Source organism: Haliotis rubra, unplaced genomic scaffold (genome assembly GCF_003918875.1).
Source record: "Haliotis rubra isolate DU_JTF1 unplaced genomic scaffold, ASM391887v1 Scf277, whole genome shotgun sequence".
In the NCBI taxonomy this organism is placed as follows: domain Eukaryota; kingdom Metazoa; phylum Mollusca; class Gastropoda; order Lepetellida; family Haliotidae; genus Haliotis; species Haliotis rubra.
In genome coordinates, this window is record NW_025766858.1 from 361149 (window position 1) to 383510 (window position 22362).

General features: G+C 38.1%; 1 protein-coding gene, 1 long non-coding RNA gene and 1 other non-coding gene across 3 annotated transcripts; all 3 read right to left on the reverse strand.

Annotated features, from left to right (window-relative positions):
• Positions 1-33: 33 nt before the first annotated feature.
• On the reverse strand, positions 34-18847 carry LOC124280970 (sarcoplasmic reticulum histidine-rich calcium-binding protein-like). Its single transcript, XM_046716983.1, has 11 exons — positions 18805-18847; positions 18409-18471; positions 17945-17998; positions 17549-17611; positions 17102-17143; positions 16675-16737; positions 12256-12342; positions 11086-11133; positions 1490-1543; positions 716-781; positions 34-102 (listed from the first exon to the last, which is right to left on the reverse strand). The coding sequence occupies exons 1-10, from the start codon at positions 18845-18847 to the stop codon at positions 753-755; spliced, it is 546 nt and encodes a 181-aa protein (XP_046572939.1). The 3' UTR covers positions 34-102; positions 716-752.
• Positions 15351-15418, reverse strand: Trnad-auc. Its single transcript has one exon. It is a non-coding gene; the product is annotated as a tRNA-Asp (tRNA).
• Positions 18848-19267: 420 nt separating the features above from the next.
• LOC124280977 lies at positions 19268-20188 on the reverse strand. Its single transcript, XR_006899807.1, has 3 exons — positions 20130-20188; positions 19665-19718; positions 19268-19331 (listed from the first exon to the last, which is right to left on the reverse strand). It is a non-coding gene; the product is annotated as an uncharacterized LOC124280977 (long non-coding RNA).
• Positions 20189-22362: the final 2174 nt, after the last annotated feature.

Here is a 22362-nt window from a genome sequence, read left to right on the forward strand (position 1 = left end):
TTGCTCGAAACAGAGAAACTCGGATGTTAATTGTATTGCTGCATTTATTTATGTCCTTCAATTATCAGTTTTCACCAGTAATGCTGATTTCTTGGTGTGTTTCTGAAACAAACAAAAAACATCTTATTTCATGACAGTACATTATGCAATACGGTTGTGGTAGGCAGTAAGCATAACCCAGTTCTACGGTTTGCCAACAAAATGCTTTTCTCTAATGTTACATTTAGGGCATTTTGAAGGACAAAGTATGATGTTCTTATGTTATAGCTCGTTCAGTGGTTCAGTGCTGATTGATAGCAGACCAGATAAAAGATGGATGGTTGGATAGTTCTTGTTTAACGCCGCACTCAGCAATATTCCAGCTATATGGCGGCGGTATGTAAATAATCAAGTCTGGACCAGACAATCCAGTGATCAACACCATGAGCACCGACCTACGCATTTGGGATACGATGACATGTGATTCCTGTTACGACAAGCAGGGGTTGCTGAAGATCAATTCTAACCTGGATCTTCATGGGTTCCAAATACTACACTGTCGCGGTAAAAGAAGAAAAGAAAATATTAAATAGGTAGTCACAGGCAGGCAGTCTCAGCTGACAGAAAGCCCTTTGACAGTGCTAAGTTATTCTTAGTCGATAACAGGCCTACCTGCAATACAATCTTTGTTATCATGAATTTGGACATGCACAATTATTTAATATGAACTTCACACCTTGCCGTTCAAACATTCTGCAACACCTTCGCTTCAGCTAGTTATCTCCCTCATCACCATTTGTACCTGCAACAAACAATTATAATGTGCTTGAATATCTCATAGTGTTAATCACTTAATTGTCTGGTCCAGACTCGATGGTTTGTAGGCCGCGTTGTGCAGCTTGAATACTGCTGAATGCAACGTCAAACAAACTCTTGGAGTGATAAAGTAAAAACTGTACACTCGGTTCTGCATTTAGCGGAGATTTCTTACGAAAATGGAAAGGGTTTCTTCGCTTTCTGTTTAAAAAATGTTTGAAGATGATACTATTATATATTTCTATGGCAGGCTTAGTAATCTCAAAGGTTCAAGTGCTACAGGGGCGTTGGGGTAGTCTAATGGTTAAAGCCTTCGCTCGTCACGCCGAAGACCTGGGTTCGATTCCCCACATGGGTACAATGTTTGAAGCCCATTGTCGTGATATTGCTGGAAAATTGCTAAAATCGGCGTAACGCTATACTCACTCACTATGGATGTCAACTTTTAAAAAGAGACACATGCTAACAATTTTAAGACAGACATGTGCTTGTAATTACAGAATGCTAAAGCTAGATGTACACACTTCCACTGTATGAGTAACCCGTGAAGTGAATTTGACAAATAAGTGAAAAAGGCCAATACACTTAAAAATATTTGAAATTTTAAAAATGCACAGACAGTGGACTTTAACAAATTCCTATGAAGCGAGGTAAAAAGACATGGGTTTTGTTAAGTAGTACACGAGAAGTTCACCCCGCATTTTATTCTTCATCTTTGCCCCAAAGCTTTTGAACATATTCTTCATCCCTGCAACAAACATAATATGAGATGTGTGATGATTATGTCCTTTTATCCATGTGGAGCCGCCTATGATCATATACACAAAAGCATTGATTAAGCACCACTCCAATCCAAGGGCAATATTTAAAATATTGGTCCAAATAGGCGGTCATACCTTAGCATACACAAGTGCATATGCAAAGAACGTGCTTCAGACAATATCTCACTAGCAATGGGTCTGATGTTCTCGTGCTGCTAAGCACACGACGAAGCACAATTGGGTATACATGTCGTAATTGCAGTATGTTCACTACAGTTTTCTGAAAATTATTCTTTTTTCTTCTTCTTTACTTTTATTTATTCCAGCAAATCAGGTTACAAGCAGGGGTGAAATCATTGACAATGGAATCAAATGAGTAGCGAATGAGCAACAGTTCTGAGTTCAATGACAATGACAATGTTCAGATACAAATGGGTGTAAACACAGTAGGCCTTACGACAAGGGTTAAGTTACGATTGGCTAACACTGCTGACTGACTGAGTTTGGTTTTACGCCGCTTTTAGCAATATTCCAGCAACATCACGGCGGGGAACACCAGAAATGGGCTTCACACATTGTACCCATGTGGGGATTCGAACCCGGGTCTTCGGCGTGAACGATTGGCTAACAAATCACTGTCAAAGTGTATGTATACTGTTAAAGGGTTATGGCAAATATGCTCAAAGCGAATGGCACAGACATCATGGAATGTAAGTGAGATTTTTAAAAATTGTTATAATAAAAAAATCAGGTGACTTCTTCATAAATGTCTGACAGAGGAAGCCATTTTTTTCAAACGCAGCCTATCTATTATTCTTGCGGGCAATGAATTTTTCAATAAAGTATATCTGTTTGAACATTTTTATTACTGTTTCAACTGAAAGGGTTGTACTTTTAAGACTACTTGAGAATACATGTCTTTTACATAACAAGAGAAAGTGGTTAATTAACTTAAATTTGGCTGGGAAACCAAAAAGAATAGCTCAAGCGTCCACATTTATTTCTTCATTGAGAAAAGAGTTGAAGTATAATTCCACACTCAACCAGAATGTTTTTACATGCTTGCATTCGAGAAAAACATGTGACAAGCTTTCACTATTAGTTTTACAGAATGAGCAAATATCCTCGTTCACTAGTTTCATCTGTTTTAGTTTCTTCTTGTAGATTATGCGATGTAAGAATTTAAATTGGAATTCTAGTAGTTTTACATCCTTGGTGCAATACCTATAACGACGAAATATATCTTTCCAGTGAGGAAAAACCACATTGAAGTTTTCAACCCATTTGTTACACACAGGTGGAAACTAGTCACAAGCAATAATGTTATTATAGAAAAATCTAGAACCCTTACCAGGTTTGAGAAAGTCTGTTAGGTTATTACTAATCACCATATTGGAATTATTGATACATGTTTGGTCATTGATACAATTTTTCCAACTAGGAGGAATGCAGCATAGTAATTTATGATAATCTAAAAACGTGCCGCTAATATCAAAAACATTCTTCAGTTCAACAAAAGTTATTAGACCACTATTGCTACATGTGTCTTACAAAATACATTCCTTTACTATACCATTGTTTAATCAAAAAGGTTTTATATTTAAAATGATGATTGAGCCATAAGGGTTCGGACAATATCGTTAATATTAAGGAGAAATTTCTTTTTCTATGCTTACATAGATTGCCCAAGCCTTCAAAACACTTAGCCAATAAGGGTTCTTACAGTGAAAATGAGTATCAACATTGGCACCTAGTGTGAATATTTCATCTATAGGAAGAAAATTATTCTTGCTTGGCAAGACGCAGGTCTTCAGAAAGAAACAACACGATGGTAAGCTACTGCCATGATAGACGCAGAAAGTCAGAAAGAAACAACACGATGGTAAGTTACAGGATAAATAGATGCAGGTCCTCAGATAGAAACAAAACGATGATAATTTACTGGAATGATAGACGCAGGTCCTCAGAAAGAAAAAACACGATGGTAATTTACTCGAATAATAGACGCAGGTCCTCAGAAAGAAACAACACGATGCTAATTTACTGACATGATAGACTCCGGTCCTCAGAAAGAAACAACACAATGATAAGTTACTGGAACGATAAACTCCGGTCCTCAGAAAGAAACAACACAATGGTAAGTTACTGGCAAGATAGACGCAGGTCCTCAGAAACAAACAACACCATGGTAAGTTACTGGCAAGATAGACGCAGATCCTCAGAAAGAAACAACACGATGGTGAGTTACTGGCATGATAGACGCAGGTCCTCAGAAAGAAACAACACGATGCTAATTTACTGGAATGATAGACACAGGTCCTCAGAAAGAAACAACACGATGGTAATTTACTGGAATGATAGACACAAGTCCTCAGAAACAAACAACACAATGGTAAGTTACCGGCAAGATAGACGCAGATCCTCAGAAAGAAACAACACGATGGTAATTTCCTGGAATGATAGACGCAGGTCCTCAGAAAGAAACAACACGATGGTAAGTTACTGGAATGATAGACGCAGTTATTCAGATAGAAACAACACGATGATGAGCTACTGGCATGATAGACACAGGTCCTCAGAAAGAAACAACACGATGGTAAGTTACTGGCATGATAGACGCAGGTCCTCAGAAAGAAACAACACGATGGTAATTTCCTGGAATGATAGACGCAGGTCCTCAGAAAGAAACAACACGATGGTAAGTTACTGGAATGATAGACGCAGTTCTTCAGATAGAAACAACACGATGATGAGCTACTGGCATGATAGACACAGGTCCTCAGAAAGAAACAACACGATGCTAATTTACAAGCAAGATAGACGCATGTCCTCAGAAAGAAACAACACGATGCTTATTTACTAGCAACATAGACGCAGGTCCTCAGAAAGAAACAACACAATTGTAAGTTACTGGAATGATAGACTCAGGTTCTCAGAAAGAAACAACACAATGGTAAGTTACTGGAATGATAGACGCAGGTCCTCAGAAAGAAACAACACGATGGTAATTTACTGGAATGATAGACACAGATCCTCAGAAAGAAACAACACGATGGTAATTTACTGGAATGATAGACGCATGTCCACTGAAAGAAACAACACAATGGTAAGTTACCGGCAAGATAGACGCAGATCCTCAGAAAGAAACAACACGATGGTGAGTTACTGGCATGATAGACACAGGTCCTCAGAAAGAAACAACACGATGGTAATTTACTGGAATGATAGCCGATGGTAAGGTTTTGGCATCATAGACGCAGGGATATCCTGTCGCATTCTAGCAACATTGAACATAAAGCACGCGGTTATTAGTCAATTTCTGAGAACGAAGAGTGAAGAATATCAATGGTAGTGATGTCAAGTCGGACCCAATCAGATGACCCATGCCAAAATGTGTGGCATGAAAGGAACGTGGGAGTCCGACTCTCCACCTGTACAATCGGAAGGAGGCTGTTGACGCTTGGTCTGAATGAATGTCGTCCAGTAGCTGCAGACAGGAACGACTGACGTAGTATAGACAATATCATAGTGGGGGATACCATAAATGGGCTTCACACATTGTACCCTGTGTCGTCAGTGTAACGAGCGGACATTTTCACCATCACGTTTATCCCACTCCCACTCCCATCCCCAATGACAATAGAAACATGGGGAAATTTCCGACAGGGAATGATAATGATATCAATACTCGATTCATTGTCCTTGCAAAGAATTGAGTGACCTCAGAAATGTACAGAAATCAACAGAAACAAGAAAAGGAAAGTTTGACTTATTCCGTTGGTTCAATGAAAACTGCCTTGCAATCTTTGTAAGTTATAGTTAGGTGAAGATGATTATAAGTTTCTACTTGTATGCTCTGTTTACTCACAACTTATAATTAGAGAAGGGTATCTGCAATCTTATTTCTTTACATACCCAAATTTAACTGATTATTTACCGTTATGAAATACAAATAGGAAAGTTCTTCAAGATTTAGCTATGTTCATTTATCATGCCTTCATGTACAGATTTAACATAGATACAAAAATGACACTCTGCAATTTAGCTAGGTGATCTTTTACAATTTTAATTATATTTTTATACTTTGTCTGACTGTATATTTTGTATTGTAATGTACTATATGCCTGTGGCCTTATTAAATACTGAAATAAAGAAGACCGAGAAACTGCACTGTCAGGGGCAGGAAATGGTACTTGGTAGCTTACCACTTAGTTTGTCCCTCATCCCTGACTTTTTCATCTTTTCCTTGAACCCTGCAAAAAACAATATATCCATGAACGGTGATTTTGTTCTATAAACAAGGTAGAGTAAGCTGTGACTATATTTATAGAGAATAGAATAATACTTTATTATCTCAAAGAAAAAATTGTTTTGTATGAAAGGTTTGACAAGACAAAATAGATGTGGTAAAATACACATAGTAAATACAGATTAACACAAATTGCACATTAAGATAAGATCATTAAGATAAATATACGCATGTTTTGAAGAAGCAGAGTGCAGTTATTACGGAAACCTTTTAATGATACGCAGGTCCTCAGATAGAAACAACACGATGGTAAGTTACAGGATAGATAGACGCAGGACTTCAGAAAGAAACAACACGATGGTGAGTTACTGACATAATAGGCGCAGATCCGCAGAAAGAAACAACCCGATGGTACGTTACTGACATATTAGACGCAGATCCTCAGAAAGAAACAACACGATGGTAAGTAACTGCATGATAGACGCAGATCCTCAGATAAAAACAACACGATGGTACGTTACTGACATGATAGACGCAGGTCCTCAGAAAGGAACAACACGATGGTAATTTCCTGGAATGATAGACGCAGGTCCCCAGAAAGAAACAACACAATTGTAAGTTACTGGAATGATAGACTCAGGTTCTCAGAAAGAAACAACACAATGGTAAGTTACTGGAATGATAGACGCAGGTCCTCAGAAAGAAACAACACGATGGTAAGTTACTGGCTTGATAGACGCCGGTCCTCAGAAAGAACCAACACAATGGTAAGTTACTAGCAAAATAGACGCAGGTCCTCAGAAAGAAACAACACGATGGTACGTTACTGGAATGATAGACGCAGTTCTTCAGATAGAAACAACACGATGATGAGCTACTGGCATGATAGACACAGGTCCTCAGAAAAAAACAACACGATGCTAATTTACAAGCAAGATAGACGCATGTCCTCAGAAAGAAACAACACGATGCTTATTTACTAGCAACATAGACGCAGGTCCTCAGAAAGAAACAACACAATTGTAAGTAACTGGAATGATAGACTCAGGTTCTCAGAAAGAAACAACACGATGGTAAGTTACTGGAATGATAGACGCAGGTCCTCAGAAAGAAACAACACGATGGTAAGTTACTGGCAAGATAGACGCAGGTCCTCAGAAAGAAACAACACGATGGTAAGTTACTGGCTTGATAGACGCCGGTCCTCAGAAAGAACCAACACAATGGTAAGTTACTAGCAAAATAGACGCAGGTCCTCAGAAAGAAACAACACGATGGTACGTTACTGGAATGATAGACGCAGTTCTTCAGATAGAAACAACACGATGATGAGCTACTGGCATGATAGACACAGGTCCTCAGAAAAAAACAACACGATGCTAATTTACAAGCAAGATAGACGCATGTCCTCAGAAAGAAACAACACGATGCTTATTTACTAGCAAGATAGACGCCGGTCCTCAGAAAGAAACAACACAATTGTAAGTAACTGGAATGATAGACTCAGGTTCTCAGAAAGAAACAACACGATGGTAAGTTACTGGAATGATAGACGCAGGTCCTCAGAAAGAAACAACACGATGGTAAGTTACTGGCAAGATAGACACAGGTCCTCAAAAATAAACAACACCATGGTAAGTTACTGGAATGATAGACACAGACCTTCAGAAAGAAACAACATGATGGTACGTTACTGGCAAAATAGACGCAGGTCCTCAGAAAGAAACAACACGATGGTAATTTACTGGAATGATAGACACAGACCTTCAGAAAGAAACAACACAATGGTAATTTACTGGAATGATAGACACAGACCTTGAGAAAGAAACAACACGATGCTAATTTACTGGCATGATAGACGCAGGTCCTCAGAAAGAAACAACACGATTGTAATTTACTGGAATGATAGAGACAGACCTTCAGAAAGAAACAACACGATGGTAAGTTTTTGGCATCATAGACGCAGGGATATCCTGTCGCATTCTAGCAACATTGAACATAAAGCACGCGGTTATTAGTCAATTTCTGAGAACGAAGAGTGAAGAATATCAATGGTAGTGATGTCAAGTCGGACGCAATCAGATGACCCATGCCAAAATGTGTGGCATGAAAGGAACGTGGGAGTCCGACTCCCCACCTGTACAATCGGAAGGAGGCTGTTGACGCTTGGTCTGAATGAATGTCGTCCAGTAGCTGCAGACAGGAACGACTGACGTAGTATAGACAATATCATAGTGGGGGATACCATAAATGGGCTTCACACATTGTACCCCGTGTCGTCAGTGTAACGAGCGGACATTTTCACCATCACGTTTATCCCACTCCCACTCCCATCCCCAATGACAATAGAAACATGGGGAAATTTCCGACAGGGAATGATAATGATATCAATACTCGATTCATTGTCCTTGCAAAGAATTGAGTGACCTCAGAAATGTACAGAAATCAACAGAAACAAGAAAAGGAAAGTTTGACTTATTCCGTTGGTTCAATGAAAACTGCCTTGCAATCTTTGTAAGTTATAGTTAGGTGAAGATGATTATAAGTTTCTACTTGTATGCTCTGTTTACTCACAACTTATAATTAGAGAAGGGTATCTGCAATCTTATTTCTTTACATACCCAAATTTAACTGATTATTTACTGTTATGAAATACAAATAGGAAAGTTCTTCAAGATTTAGCTATGTTCATTTATCATGCCTTCATGTACAGATTTAACATAGATGCAAAATGACACTCTGCAATTTAGCTAGGTGATCTTTTACAATTTTAATTATATTTTTATACTTTGTCTGACTGTATATTTTGTATTGTAATGTACTATATGCCTGTGGCCTTATTAAGTACTGAAATAAAGAAGACCGGGAAACTGCACTGTCAGGGGCAGGAAATGGTACTTGGTAGCTTACCACTTAGTTTGTCCCTCATCCCTGACTTTTTCATCTTTTCCTTGAACCCTGCAAAAAACAATATCTCCATGAACGGTGATTTTGTTCTATAAACAAGGTAGAGTAAGCTGTGACTATATTTATAGAGAATAGAATAATACTTTATTATCTCAAAGAAAAAATTGTTTTGTATGAAAGGTTTGACAAGACAAAATAGATGTGGTAAAATACACATAGTAAATACAGATTAACACAAATTGCACATTAAGATAAGATCATTAAGATAAATATACGCGTGTTTTGAAGAAGCAGAGTGCAGTTATTACGGAAACCTTTTAATGATACGCAGGTCCTCAGATAGAAACAACACGATGGTAAGTTACAGGATAGATAGACGCAGGTCTTCAGAAAGAAACAACACGATGGTGAGTTACTGACATAATAGACGCAGATCCGCAGAAAGAAACAACACGATGGTACGTTACTGACATAATAGTCGCAGATCCTCAGAAAGAAACAACACGATGGTAAGTAACTGCATGATAGACGCAGATCCCCAGATAAAAACAACACGATGGTACGTTACTGACATGATAGACGCAGGTCCTCAGAAAGAAACAACACGATGGTATTTTCCTGGAATGATAGACGCAGGTCCCCAGAAAGAAACAACACAATGGTAAGTTACTGGCAAGATAGACATCAGGTCCTCAGAAACAAACAACACGATGGTAAGTTACTGGCAAGATAGACGCAGATCCTCAGAAAGAAACAACACGATGGTGAGTTACTGGCATGATAGACGCAGGTCCTCAGAAAGAAACAACACGATGGTAATTTACTGGAATGATAGACGCAGGTCCTCAGAAAGAAACAACACGATGGTAAGTTACTGGAATGATAGACGCAGTTCTTCAGATAGAAACAACACGATGATGAGCTACTGGCATGATAGACACAGGTCCTCAGAAAGAAACAACACGATGCTAATTTACAAGCAAGATAGACGCATGTCCTCAGAAAGAAACAACACGATGCTTATTTACTAGCAAGATAGACGCATGTCCTCAGAAAGAAACAACACAATTGTAAGTTACTGGAATGATAGACTCAGGTTCTCAGAAAGAAACAACACCATGGTAAGTTACTGGAATGATAGACGCAGGTTCTCAGAAAGAAACAACACGATGGTAAGGTACTGGAATGATAGACGCAGATCCTCAGAAAGAAACAACACGATGGTGAGTTACTGGAATGATAGACGCAGATCCTCAGAAAGAAACAACATGATGGTTATTTACTGGAATGATAGACGCAGGTCCTCAGAAAGAAACAACACAATGGTAATTTACTGGAATGATAGACGCAGGTCCTCAGAAAGAAACAACACGATGGTAATTTACTGGAATGATAGCCGATGGTAAGGTTTTGGCATCATAGACGCAGGGATATCCTGTCGCATTCTAGCAACATTGAACATAAAGCACGCGGTTATTAGTCAATTTCTGAGAACGAAGAGTGAAGAATATCAATGGTAGTGATGTCAAGTCGGACGCAATCAGATGACCCATGCCAAAATGTGTGGCATCAAAGGAACGTGGGAGTCCGACTCCCCACCTGTACAATCGGAAGGAGGCTGTTGACGCTTGGTCTGAATGAATGTCGTCCAGTAGCTGCAGACAGGAACGACTGACGTAGTATAGACAATATCATAGTGGGGGATACCATAAATGGGCTTCACACATTGTACCGCGTGTCGTCAGTGTAACGAGCGGACATTTTCACCATCACGTTTATCCCACTCCCACTCCCATCCCCAATGACAATAGAAACATGGGGAAATTTCCGACAGGGAATGATAATGATATCAATACTCGATTCATTGTCCTTGCAAAGAATTGAGTGACCTCAGAAATGTACAGAAATCAACAGAAACAAGAAAAGGAAAGTTTGACTTATTCCGTTGGTTCAATGAAAACTGCCTTGCAATCTTTGTAAGTTATAGTTAGTTGAAGATGATTATAAGTTTCTACTTGTATGCTCTGTTTACTCACAACTTATAATTAGAGAAGGGTATCTGCAATCTTATTTCTTTACATACCCAAATTTAACTGATTATTTACCGTTATGAAATACAAATAGGAAAGTTCTGCCAGATTTAGCTATGTTCATTTATCATGCCTTCATGTACAGATTTAACATAGATACAAAAATGACACTCTGCAATTTAGCTAGGTGATCTTTTACAATTTTAATTATATTTTTATACTTTGTCTGACTGTATATTTTGTATTGTAATGTACTATATGCCTGTGGCCTTATTAAGTACTGAAATAAAGAAGACCGGGAAACTGCACTGTCAGGGGCATGAAATGGTACTTGGTAGCTTACCACTTAGTTTGTCCCTCATCCCTGACTTTTTCATCTTTTCCTTGAACCCTGCAAAAAACAATATCTCCATGAACGGTGATTTTGTTCTATAAACAAGGTAGAGTAAGCTGTGACTATATTTATAGAGAATAGAATAATACTTTATTATCTCAAAGAAAAAATTGTTTTGTATGAAAGGTTTGACAAGACAAAATAGATGTGGTAAAATACACATAGTAAATACAGATTAACACAAATTGCACATTAAGATAAGATCATTAAGATAAATATACGCATGTTTTGACGAAGCAGAGTGCAGTTATTACGGAAACCTTTTAATGATACTAAACAGAAAAAAAATCATTTTCAAATTTATTACTCAGACATCTCATTTGAAGACTTAATGCTAGAAGAATAAAATGAATCTGTTAGTCTTAAAAACGTTGCTTAGCTCATTAAGGCCGAGAGACGCATATGTGCGACAAATTAATTAGCTCCTCACGGCGAGTGACGCGTATATGCGTCAAAAGAAGTACCTCTTCTTCGGCGTGAGACGCACTTGTGCGTCTTACTTTTTAAAACGTAATGGAAAAATTAACTCGATTAATTCTGACAATATAAATACAGTTTGATGTCATCTAACGTACGTTTAGTTATTTAATGCATCTGACATGTCCTCTGAATTTTAGTCGAGGTTTTAACATTCTCTAACATTTTAAGCATAAACAATTACCTTGGGCTGAATATTGTTAGCATCATTTTCGTTAACCTACAGTATCTGGGCAAGACAACTGCACTGTCCTTTACAAACGTTTGTATCAGTTTTAGTACACATCATGACGGCGAATGGTAAACGCAAGATCAGAAAGATTTCGGCCATATCTTCATATCATAGCACAATTACTGCTGTTATAAATAAGAATAATTATCGCTGAACAACTCTTTGACTGCGAAAGCAGGGATATCAAGTGAAAACACGCGATCTAGGAATGCAAAGAAATAATAGCGATAGGAAGGGTATGATAAACTGTAATGATTAAGAAACAATTATTTGTTTCGCGTTGGAGAAAACATCTTCGCACATCCGTTACCTGTAATGTAACACATCTGTTGAGTTTGGAAAAGTCACAAATTCTAGTTTCCAATCAGTGCTCTAGCATTCTCGGTAATTTTAAACATAAACGTACTTACGACTGAACATGCCTCGGTGCTTTCCTTCTCCCTCGTCCGTATCATCGTTTCTCGCCTCTTTTCTCCGATTTCTCATTTTCCTGAAACCTGCAACAAGCACATCATACATGTTTGAGCAACATGAAGTTAGAAACGGATTGGGGATTTGGGATTGGGGATTCGAATCCCAAATCTAAAAAAAAATTTCATATTCGGGATTTTTGCACATTGGACACTCGGCATTCGGTATTTGAACTCTTATATTTCATCCCCCTTCTAAAGTACTAGGTGCTCGTTGTATACCTGGGTAACTACAGTTTTCCCATATTTGAACCTCAAATCTGAGTTGTCTCAACATTTGGGTTTCGGGATTTGAATCCCAAATCTGAATATTTTTTCCATATTCGGGATTCGAATCCCGAATCTGATTTTTTTTCAGATTCGGTATTTTTGCACATTGGACACTCGGCATTCGGTATTTGAACTCTTATATTTCATCCCCCTTCTAAAGTACTAGGTGCTCGTTGTATACCTGGGTAACTACAGTTTCCCATATTTGAACCTCAAATCTGAGTTGTCTCAACATTCGGGTTTCGGGATTTGAATCCCAAATCTGAATATATTTTCCATATTCGGGATTCGAATCCCGAATCTGATTTTTTTTCAGATTCGGTATTTTTGCACATTGGACACTCGGCATTCGGTATTTGAACTCTTATATTTCATCCCCCTTCTAAAGTACTAGGTGCTCGTTGTATACCTGGGTAACTATAGTTTCCCATATTTGAACCTCAAATCTGAGTTTTCTCAACATTCGGGTTTCGGGATTTGAATCCCGAATCTGAATATTTTTTCCATATTCGTTATTTGAATCCCGAATCTGAATTTTTGTTTTTCATATTCGGGATTTCGTCAACGTTTGCAGTCCATTCAGACCCTTGACTTCAGTATCTAGTGTGACCACCACGAGCGGCAATAACTGCAGCACAGCGTCTATGCACGGAGTGCACCAATCGATTGATGAAGGCCCTGGAGCCTGGAACCACACTCTGAGAAAGGCCTGGCGCAATAAATCGGCTGTGTTCGGCCTTAGTATGACATTATTCAGTCTTCTCTGAATTCCATCCCAAAGATGTTCAATTGGGTTTAAATCAGGACTAAGGGCTGGCCAATGCATAATGTTGACACCGTTCTGCTGTAAGAAGCCCCGTGTAGCTCTGGCAGTATGGGCCAGGGCGTTATTATGCTGGAAAATGTTGTTCCGGTGACGTGCGAAATGTGGTATGACGTGGGGTCTTAGAGCTTGGTCGATGAAGCGCACCGTTGTGATGCGGTCTCCTCTCCCTTGACCAAGGTTCTGGAACACCACTGGACCCACTCTCTGGTTCAGGCCTATTCCACCCCATACCATGATGCTTGCACCTCCCCATGAGTCTCTTTCCATAACACATTGGTCTGAGTAACGCTGGCCACCCCGGCGCCATATTCTTGTTCTGCCATCTGTAGTTGATATGCAGTACCGACTCTTATCTGTGAACAGAACAGTTCTCCATTGCCTGTATCACCAGTTTTTGTGTTGTTGGGCAAACTGTAGACGTTCACGCCGATGACGAGGGGTGAGGATAGGTCCACGGTAATGTCTGCGGCAATTGAGGTTCGCGCTGTTAAGACGTCGACGTACTGCATCAGTACTGATTGGTCTTCCGTGTGTTTCCCCTGTCTGGCGTGCTGTTTCGGATGCCTGCATGAAGGGATTCTATACATGCTGTCGCACAACATGGCGGTCTTGTCGTCTTGTTGTCACCCTTGGTCTGCCAGTACGGGGGCGATCATTTGTAGTGTTGGTGGCCCGGAAACGTTGCTGCAGCCTGTAAATGGTCCGGACGTTGACCTGGAACTGTTTGGCAACGGCCTGTGCAGTGTGGTCAGCTTTAAGTCTTCCTAACGCCTGGTTCCTCTGAGCTGTCGTGAGTCGCGGCATCCTGCTGACGTTGTAATGTGAATGTTTCAGTTGCAGTTGCATGAAAAACATGGAGAACACCGTACCATCTCCGAGATCATGTTGTGTTTTTGAGACCATTTCCTGGTTTCCATTCTCAGTTTGGGAAGGAATGTCTTTGCTCAGGTAAAGTTGGAGATGTTGTCAAAAATATACAATCAAAACATTAAATGAGTTCACAGTTATCCGTTTCTGAGAAGGAAAATTCCAAACTGACGTTTCTTTTGCTGCTTAGTATACATATACAACTTTGGAAGGATTATACATAATCACTGAAAAGTGTCCTAGAATTTTAGACATATTCCCTGAAATCACTACTTGAGTAGTTTGAGGTATATTTCTCCCCAAAAGATGTGAAATTAGACTTTTGTATTAAGCAGGAAAGAGACGTTTCTTTGTTACAATGATATCTTTATTCAACATAATAGATGTACATGATGTGCATAAGGAAAAGTATGATGAACATGTTTGGAGAACATCAATTCAGTTTTTATTTTGACAAGACAGTGATGAGTGGCACCTTGAATTACATTTTACACCAGCTTTGTAGCATTTTGCATCTATTTGTCTGGCACCTCTTGACTCTGGACAGCACAATTGCACTTAACAAAACCATGTCCACCACAGGCTGACCAAAACTGGACTGCTAAGCGTAAGGAGACCAGTTTTTCAGTAGACATATCCTCTAAGGTGTACGGAGCTGTGGCGCATACATCAAATTGAAATTACGAGAATATTTTCCAGATAAAACACCAGCTTTGACAGCATTTGTGTATATGCCACTGTCATAAATGGGATCAGCTCTAATAGTAATAGTAATAGTAATAGTAATAGTCCGCTTATATGGCGCTCATATCCAGGCACATTGCCTGCTCACGGCGCTACGTACATTACTATCCCCGGTCATAGGACACTATCGTACTTTCCGATACTATTTCAACTCCCTGGGGACCATACAGCTATGCTGCCTGTTAGGCGCAATGAACTAAACATTCACATTGCCAGCACACCCTCACGGGTACCCATTTTACAGCTGGGTGAAGTGGGACAATGTGGATCTAAGTATCATGTCCAAGGATACTACGCAACTGTGCCCACCTCGGGACCCGAACATAGGTGCCTCCACCGGGAATCGAACCCGGGCCTTCAGCGTGATAGGCTGACGCCTTACCACTGCACTATTGCGCTCTACCTCTGTCCACGGATGGGATTGAACTTCTGACAGAACAACTTTACTTCTTTTCTCCATTCTCTCGGCTTTTTGCAACTGAGAGTCTAATCCCCTCTTCCTCTGGATACTGATCTGCATTGGTTGTTTATGTTTTTAAGTTACCCAGGTATACAACGAGCACCTAGTACATTAGAAGGGGAATGAAATATAAGAGTTCAATATACCGAATGCCGAATGCCGAGTGCCGAGTGTCGAATGTGCAAAAATACCGAATCTGAAAAATATTCAGATTCGGGAATACAAAATCCGAAACCCGAATGTCGAGAAAACTCAGATTTGAGGTTCAAATGTCGGAAACTGTAGTTTGGTTGTTTATGTTTTTAAGTTACCCAGGTATAAAACGAACACCTGGTACATAAGAAGGGGGATGAAATAATGAATATTGACCACGTATTTCTTTGATCGTCATCGAGGGTTGATGCCTGCAATCAGGGAAGTGCTTCAGGACCGTTAACTATCTCCAGGGTGCACGGCAACGTCGAGGATAGATAAGATGAAGGTGCAAAGAGTATAGTTACAAGGACGCCGTTCGAATCCCGAATATTGAAAAAATATTCAGATTCGAGATTCAAATACCGAAACCCGAATGTTGAGAAAACTCAGATTTGAGGTTAAAATATGGGAAACTGTAGTTACCCAGGTATACAACGAGCACCTAGTACTTTAGAAGGGGGATGAAATATAAGAGTTCAAATACCGAATGCCGAGTGTCCAATGTGCAAAAATACCGAATCTGAAAAAAAATCAGATTCGGGATTCGAATCCCGAATATGGAAAAAATATTCAGATTCATGATTCGAATCCCCAATCCCGAATCCGTTTCTAATTTCATGTTCCCACATGTTTCATGATTTTGTTTTATCATCCAAGTACAACAGGCTAAGACCTTATGAAAGAGAAGTCCTGTGGGAATTCATGTTCAGTCAGAGAGTGAAGAGTTTGAGCAGAACGAGGTGAAATATATTTATGGTCTCATTTTATACCTTAGTTGATGAATCAGGGTGTATGGAAAATTACGTATACATGCAAGGTTCAACAGTCATCTCAGACGTGTACATTTATGCTACTTCACGAAATAAATACGAATTGTATGGATAAACGTTTTATACATTGGTTACCTATGATATAACATTTCTGTTGTGTTCAGAAACGTCATGCTTTCTGGTTTCCAATCAATGTTCAATCATATTAAACATAAACATTTACTTACGACTGAACATGCCAGTGTGTTTTCCTTCTCCCTCGTTCGTATCATCGTCGTTATCATCGTTGCCTGAACAAGATAATTGATGGTTGCAGATAATATTGTGACAGAATTTCTGCTAAAAGTGTCCTTACAATGGAAGACATATATTAACATAATAACATATTACTAAGGTATAATAGAATGGTTTAAATGGTCATGTGAAAAGACACAGTGCATAGACGAAGTATAAAATTCAATAGGAAGAAGATATGGTAGAATGTTGCACAATAGAAATGCTTATATATTCCCTGCTAAAGAAATCCATAGGGAATAGATGACGTTTGTGGTTTATAGAAATTCACAGATACTATGCAATATAGAGACTAAGGCCAGTTCCCATGTTATGGGGAAACAGTCAAGGGACATGTAAAATCATACTTTAGTAACCCACCACTCATTTTACTCTTTCTCCGGTTTCTCCATTTCTTCATCCCTGCAACAAACACATCATTACATGTGTGATGATATTGTTCTGTCACCCAACAGGCTTTGAACATATTATACAGAAGTCCTATAGAAATTTCACGTTCAGTCACAGAGAGGAGAGTTTGTGCAGAACGAGGTGAAAAATATTTATGGTCTCATTTTTATACCTTAGTTGATGAATCTGGTTGTATAGAAAAGTACACACATGCAAGGTTCAACAGAGTCATCTCAGACGTGTACATTAATGAGTATATTTATGCTACTTCACGAAATAAATACGAATAGTATGACTTAACATTTTAAATATCGATTACGAGTGATATAACATTTATGTTGTGTTCAGAAACGTCTTGCATTTTGGCTTCCAATCAATGCTCTTGCATTCTCAAAAAAACCCGAAACATGTACTTACGACTGAACATGCCTCCGTGCTTTCCTTCTCCCTCGTCCGTATCATCGTCGTTATCCTCATTGTCTGAACAAGACAATTAATGTTTGCAGATGATATTGTGACAACATTTCTGCTGAATGTGTCTTTACAATGAAAGACATATTAACATAATAATAACATAATATATATTAGTATAATAGTTTTAATGGTCAAGTGAAAAGACAATAGAACCAAGATATGGTAGAATGTTATGCTTATATATTTCCTGCTGGAGAAAAGAATCCATACGGAATAGATGACATTTGCGACTTATAGAAATTCACAGACACATTATAGCATAGAGACTAACGCTAGTTCCATATTTAGGGGGAGTGGACAAGGGACATCTAAAATCGAACCCATCATTTAAGAACCTACTACTCATTTTACTCTTTCTTGCTTCCTTTCTTCGGTTTCTCATTTTCATCATCCCTGCAACAAACACATCATTACATGTGTGCTAATTTTGTTCTATCCACCAAGTACAATTGGTTTGAAATATTCATAGAGAAATCCTATGGAAATTTCATGTTCAGTCACAGAGAGGAGAGTTTGTGCAGAACGAGGTGAAAAATATTTATGGTCTCATTTTTATACCTTAGTTGATGAATCTGGTTGTATGGAAAAGTACACACATGCAAGGTTCAACAGAGTCATCTCAGACGTGTACATTAATGAGTATATTTATGCTACTTCACGAAATAAATACGAATAGTATGACTTAACATTTTAAATATCGATTACGAGTGATATAACATTTATGTTGTGTTCAGAAACGTCTTGCATTTTGGCTTCCAATCAATGCTCTTGCATTCTCAAAAAAACCCGAAACATGTGCTTACGACTGAACATGCCTCCGAGCTTTCCTTCTCCCTCGTCCGTATCATCGTCGTTATCCTCATTGTCTGAACAAGACAATTAATGTTTGCAGATGATATTGTGACAACATTTCTGCTAAATGTGTCTTTACAATGAAAGGGATATTAACATAATAATAACATAATATATATTAGTATAATAGTTTTAATGGTCAAGTGAAAAGACAATAGAACCAAGATATGGTAGAATGTTATGCTTATATATTTCCTGCTGGAGAAAAGAATCCATACGGAATAGATGACATTTGCGACTTATAGAAATTCACAGACACATTATAGCATAGAGACTAACGCTAGTTCCATATTTAGGGGGAATGGACAAGGGACATCTAAAATCGAACCCATCATTTAAGAACCTACTACTCATTTTACTCTTTCTTGCTTCCTTTCTTCGGTTTCTCATTTTCATCATCCCTGCAACAAACACATCATTACATGTGTGCTAATTTTGTTCTATCCACCAAGTACAATTGGTTTGAAATATTCATAGAGAAATCCTATGGAAATTTCATGTTCAGTCACAGAGAGGAGAGTTTGTGCAGAACGAGGTGAAAAATATTTATGGTCTCATTTTTATACCTTAGTTGATGAATCTGGTTGTATGGAAAAGTACACACATGCAAGGTTCAACAGAGTCATCTCAGACGTGTACATTAATGAGTATATTTATGCTACTTCACGAAATAAATACGAATAGTATGACTTAACATTTTAAATATCGATTACGAGTGATATAACATTTATGTTGTGTTCAGAAACGTCTTGCATTTTGGCTTCCAACCAATGCTCTTGCATTCTCAAAAAAAACCGAAACATGTACTTACGACTGAACATGCCTCCGTGCTTTCCTTCTCCCTCATCCGTATCATCGTCGTTATCCTCATTGTCTGAACAAGACAATTAATGTTTGCAGATGATATTGTGACAACATTTCTGCTAAATGTGTCTTTACAATGAAAGGGATATTAACATAATAATAACATAATATATATTAGTACAATAGTTTTAATGGTCAAGTGAAAAGACAACAGAACCAAGATATGGTAGAATGTTATGCTTATATATTTCCTGCTGGAGAAAAGAATCCATACGGAATAGATGACATTTGCGACTTATAGAAATTCACAGACACATTATAGCATAGAGACTAACGCTAGTTCCATATTTAGGGGGAATGGACAAGGGACATCTAAAATCAATCCCATCATTTAGGAACCTACTACTCATTTTACTCTTTCTCGCTTCCTTTCTTCGGTTTCTCATTTTCCTCATCCCTGCAACAAACACATCATTACATGTGTGCTAATTTTGTTCTATCCACCAAGTACAATTGGTTTGAAATATTCATAGAGAAATCCTATGGAAATTTCATGTTCAGTCACAGAGAGGAGAGTTTGAGGAGAACGAGGTCAACAATAATTATGGTCTCATTTTTATACCTTAGTTGATGAATCTGGTTGTATGGAAAAGTACACACATGCAAGGTTCAACAGAGTCATCTCATACGTGTACATTAATGAGTATATTTATGCTACTTCACGAAATAAATACGAATAGTATGAATTAACATTTTAAATATCGATTACGAGTGATATAACATTTATGTTGTGTTCAGAAACGTCTTGCATTTTGGCTTCCAACCAATGCTCTTGCATTCTCAAAAAAAACCCTTAACATGTACTTACGACTGAACATGCCTCCGTGCTTTCCTTCTCCCTCGTCCGTATCATCGTCGTTATCCTCATTGTCTGAACAAGACAATTAATGTTTGCAGATGATATTGTGACAACATTTCTGCTAAATGTGTCTTTACAATGAAAGACATATTAACATAATAATAACATAAAATATATTAATATAATAGTTTTAATGGTCAAGTGAAAAGACAATAGAACCAAGATATGGTAGAATGTTATGCTTAATATAATATATATTTCCTGCTGGAGAAAAGAATCCATACGGAATAGATGACATTTGCGACTTATAGAAATTCACAGACACATTATAGCATAGAGACTAACGCTAGTTCCATATTTAGGGGGAATGGACAAGGGACATCTAAAATCAATCCCATCATTTAGGAACCTACTACTCATTTTACTCTTTCTTGCTTCCTTTCTTCGGTTTCTCATTTTCATCATCCCTGCAACAAACACATCATTACATGTGTGCTAATTTTGTTCTATCCACCAAGTACAATTGGTTTGAAATATTCATAGAGATATCCTATGGAAATTTCATGTTCAGTCACAGAGAGGAGAGTTTGAGGAGAACGAGGTGAAAAATATTTATGGTCTCATTTTTATACCTTAGTTGATGAATCTGGTTGTATGAAACAATACACACATGCAAGGTTCAACAGTCATCTCAGACGTGTACATTAATGAGTATATTTATGCTACTTCACGAAATAAATACGAATAGTATGAATTAACATTTTAAATATCGATTACGAGTGATATAACATTTATGTTGTGTTCAGAAACGTCTTGCATTTTGACTTCCAACCAATGCTCTTGCATTCTCAAAAAAAACCCGAAACATGTACTTACGACTGATCATGCCTCCGTGCTTTCCTTCTCCCTCGTCCGTATCATCGTCGTTATCCTCATTGTCTGAACAAGACAATTAATGTTTGCAGATGATATTGTGACAACATTTCTGCTAAATGTGTCTTTACAATGAAAGACATATTAACATAATAATAACATAAAATATTTTAATATAATAGTTTTAATGGTCAAGTGAAAAGACAATAGAACCAAGATATGGTAGAATGTTATGCTTATATATTTCCTGCTGGAGAAAAGAATCCATACGGAATGGATGACATTTGCGACTTATAGAAATTCACAGACACATTATAGCATAGAGACTAACGCTAGTTCCATATTTAGGGGGAGTGGACAAGGGACATCTCAAATCAAACCCATCGATCAATTAGGAACCTACTACTCATTTTACTCTTTCTTGCTTCCTTTCTTCGGTTTCTCATTTTCATCATCCCTGCAACAAACACATCATTACATGTGTGATGGTATTGTTCTGTCCACCAAGTACAATTGGTTTGAAATATTCATAGAGATATCCTATGGAAATTTCATGTTCAGTCACAGAGAGGAGAGTTTGTGCAGAACGAGGTGAAAAATATTTATGGTCTCATTTTTATACCTTAGTTGATGAATCTGGTTGTATGAAACAATACACACATGCAAGGTTCAACAGTCATCTCAGACGTGTACATTAATGAGTATATTTATGCTACTTCACGAAATAAATAAGAATAGTATGAATTAACATTTTAAATATCGATTACGAGTGGTATAACATTTATGTTGTGTTCAGAAACGTCTTGCATTTTGGCTTCCAACCAATGCTCTTGCATTCTCAAAAAAAACCCGAAACATGTACTTACGACTGATCATGCCTCCGTGCTTTCCTTCTCCCTCGTCCGTATCATCGTCGTTATCCTCATTGTCTGAACAAGACAATTAATGTTTGCAGATGATATTGTGACAACATTTCTGCTAAATGTGTCTTTACAATGAAAGGGATATTAACATAATAATAACATAATATATATTAGTATAATAGTTTTAATGGTCAAGTGAAAAGACAATAGAACCAAGATATGGTAGAATGTTATGCTTATATATTTCCTGCTGGAGAAAAGAATCCATACGGAATAGATGACATTTGCGACTTATAGAAATTCACAGACACATTATAGCATAGAGACTAACGCTAGTTCCATATTTAGGGGGAATGGACAAGGGACATCTAAAATCAAACGCATCATTTAGGAACCTACTACTCATTTTACTCTTTCTTGCTTCCTTTCTTCGGTTTCTCATTTTCCTCATCCCTGCAACAAACACATCATTACATGTGTGCTAATTTTGTTCTATCCACCAAGTA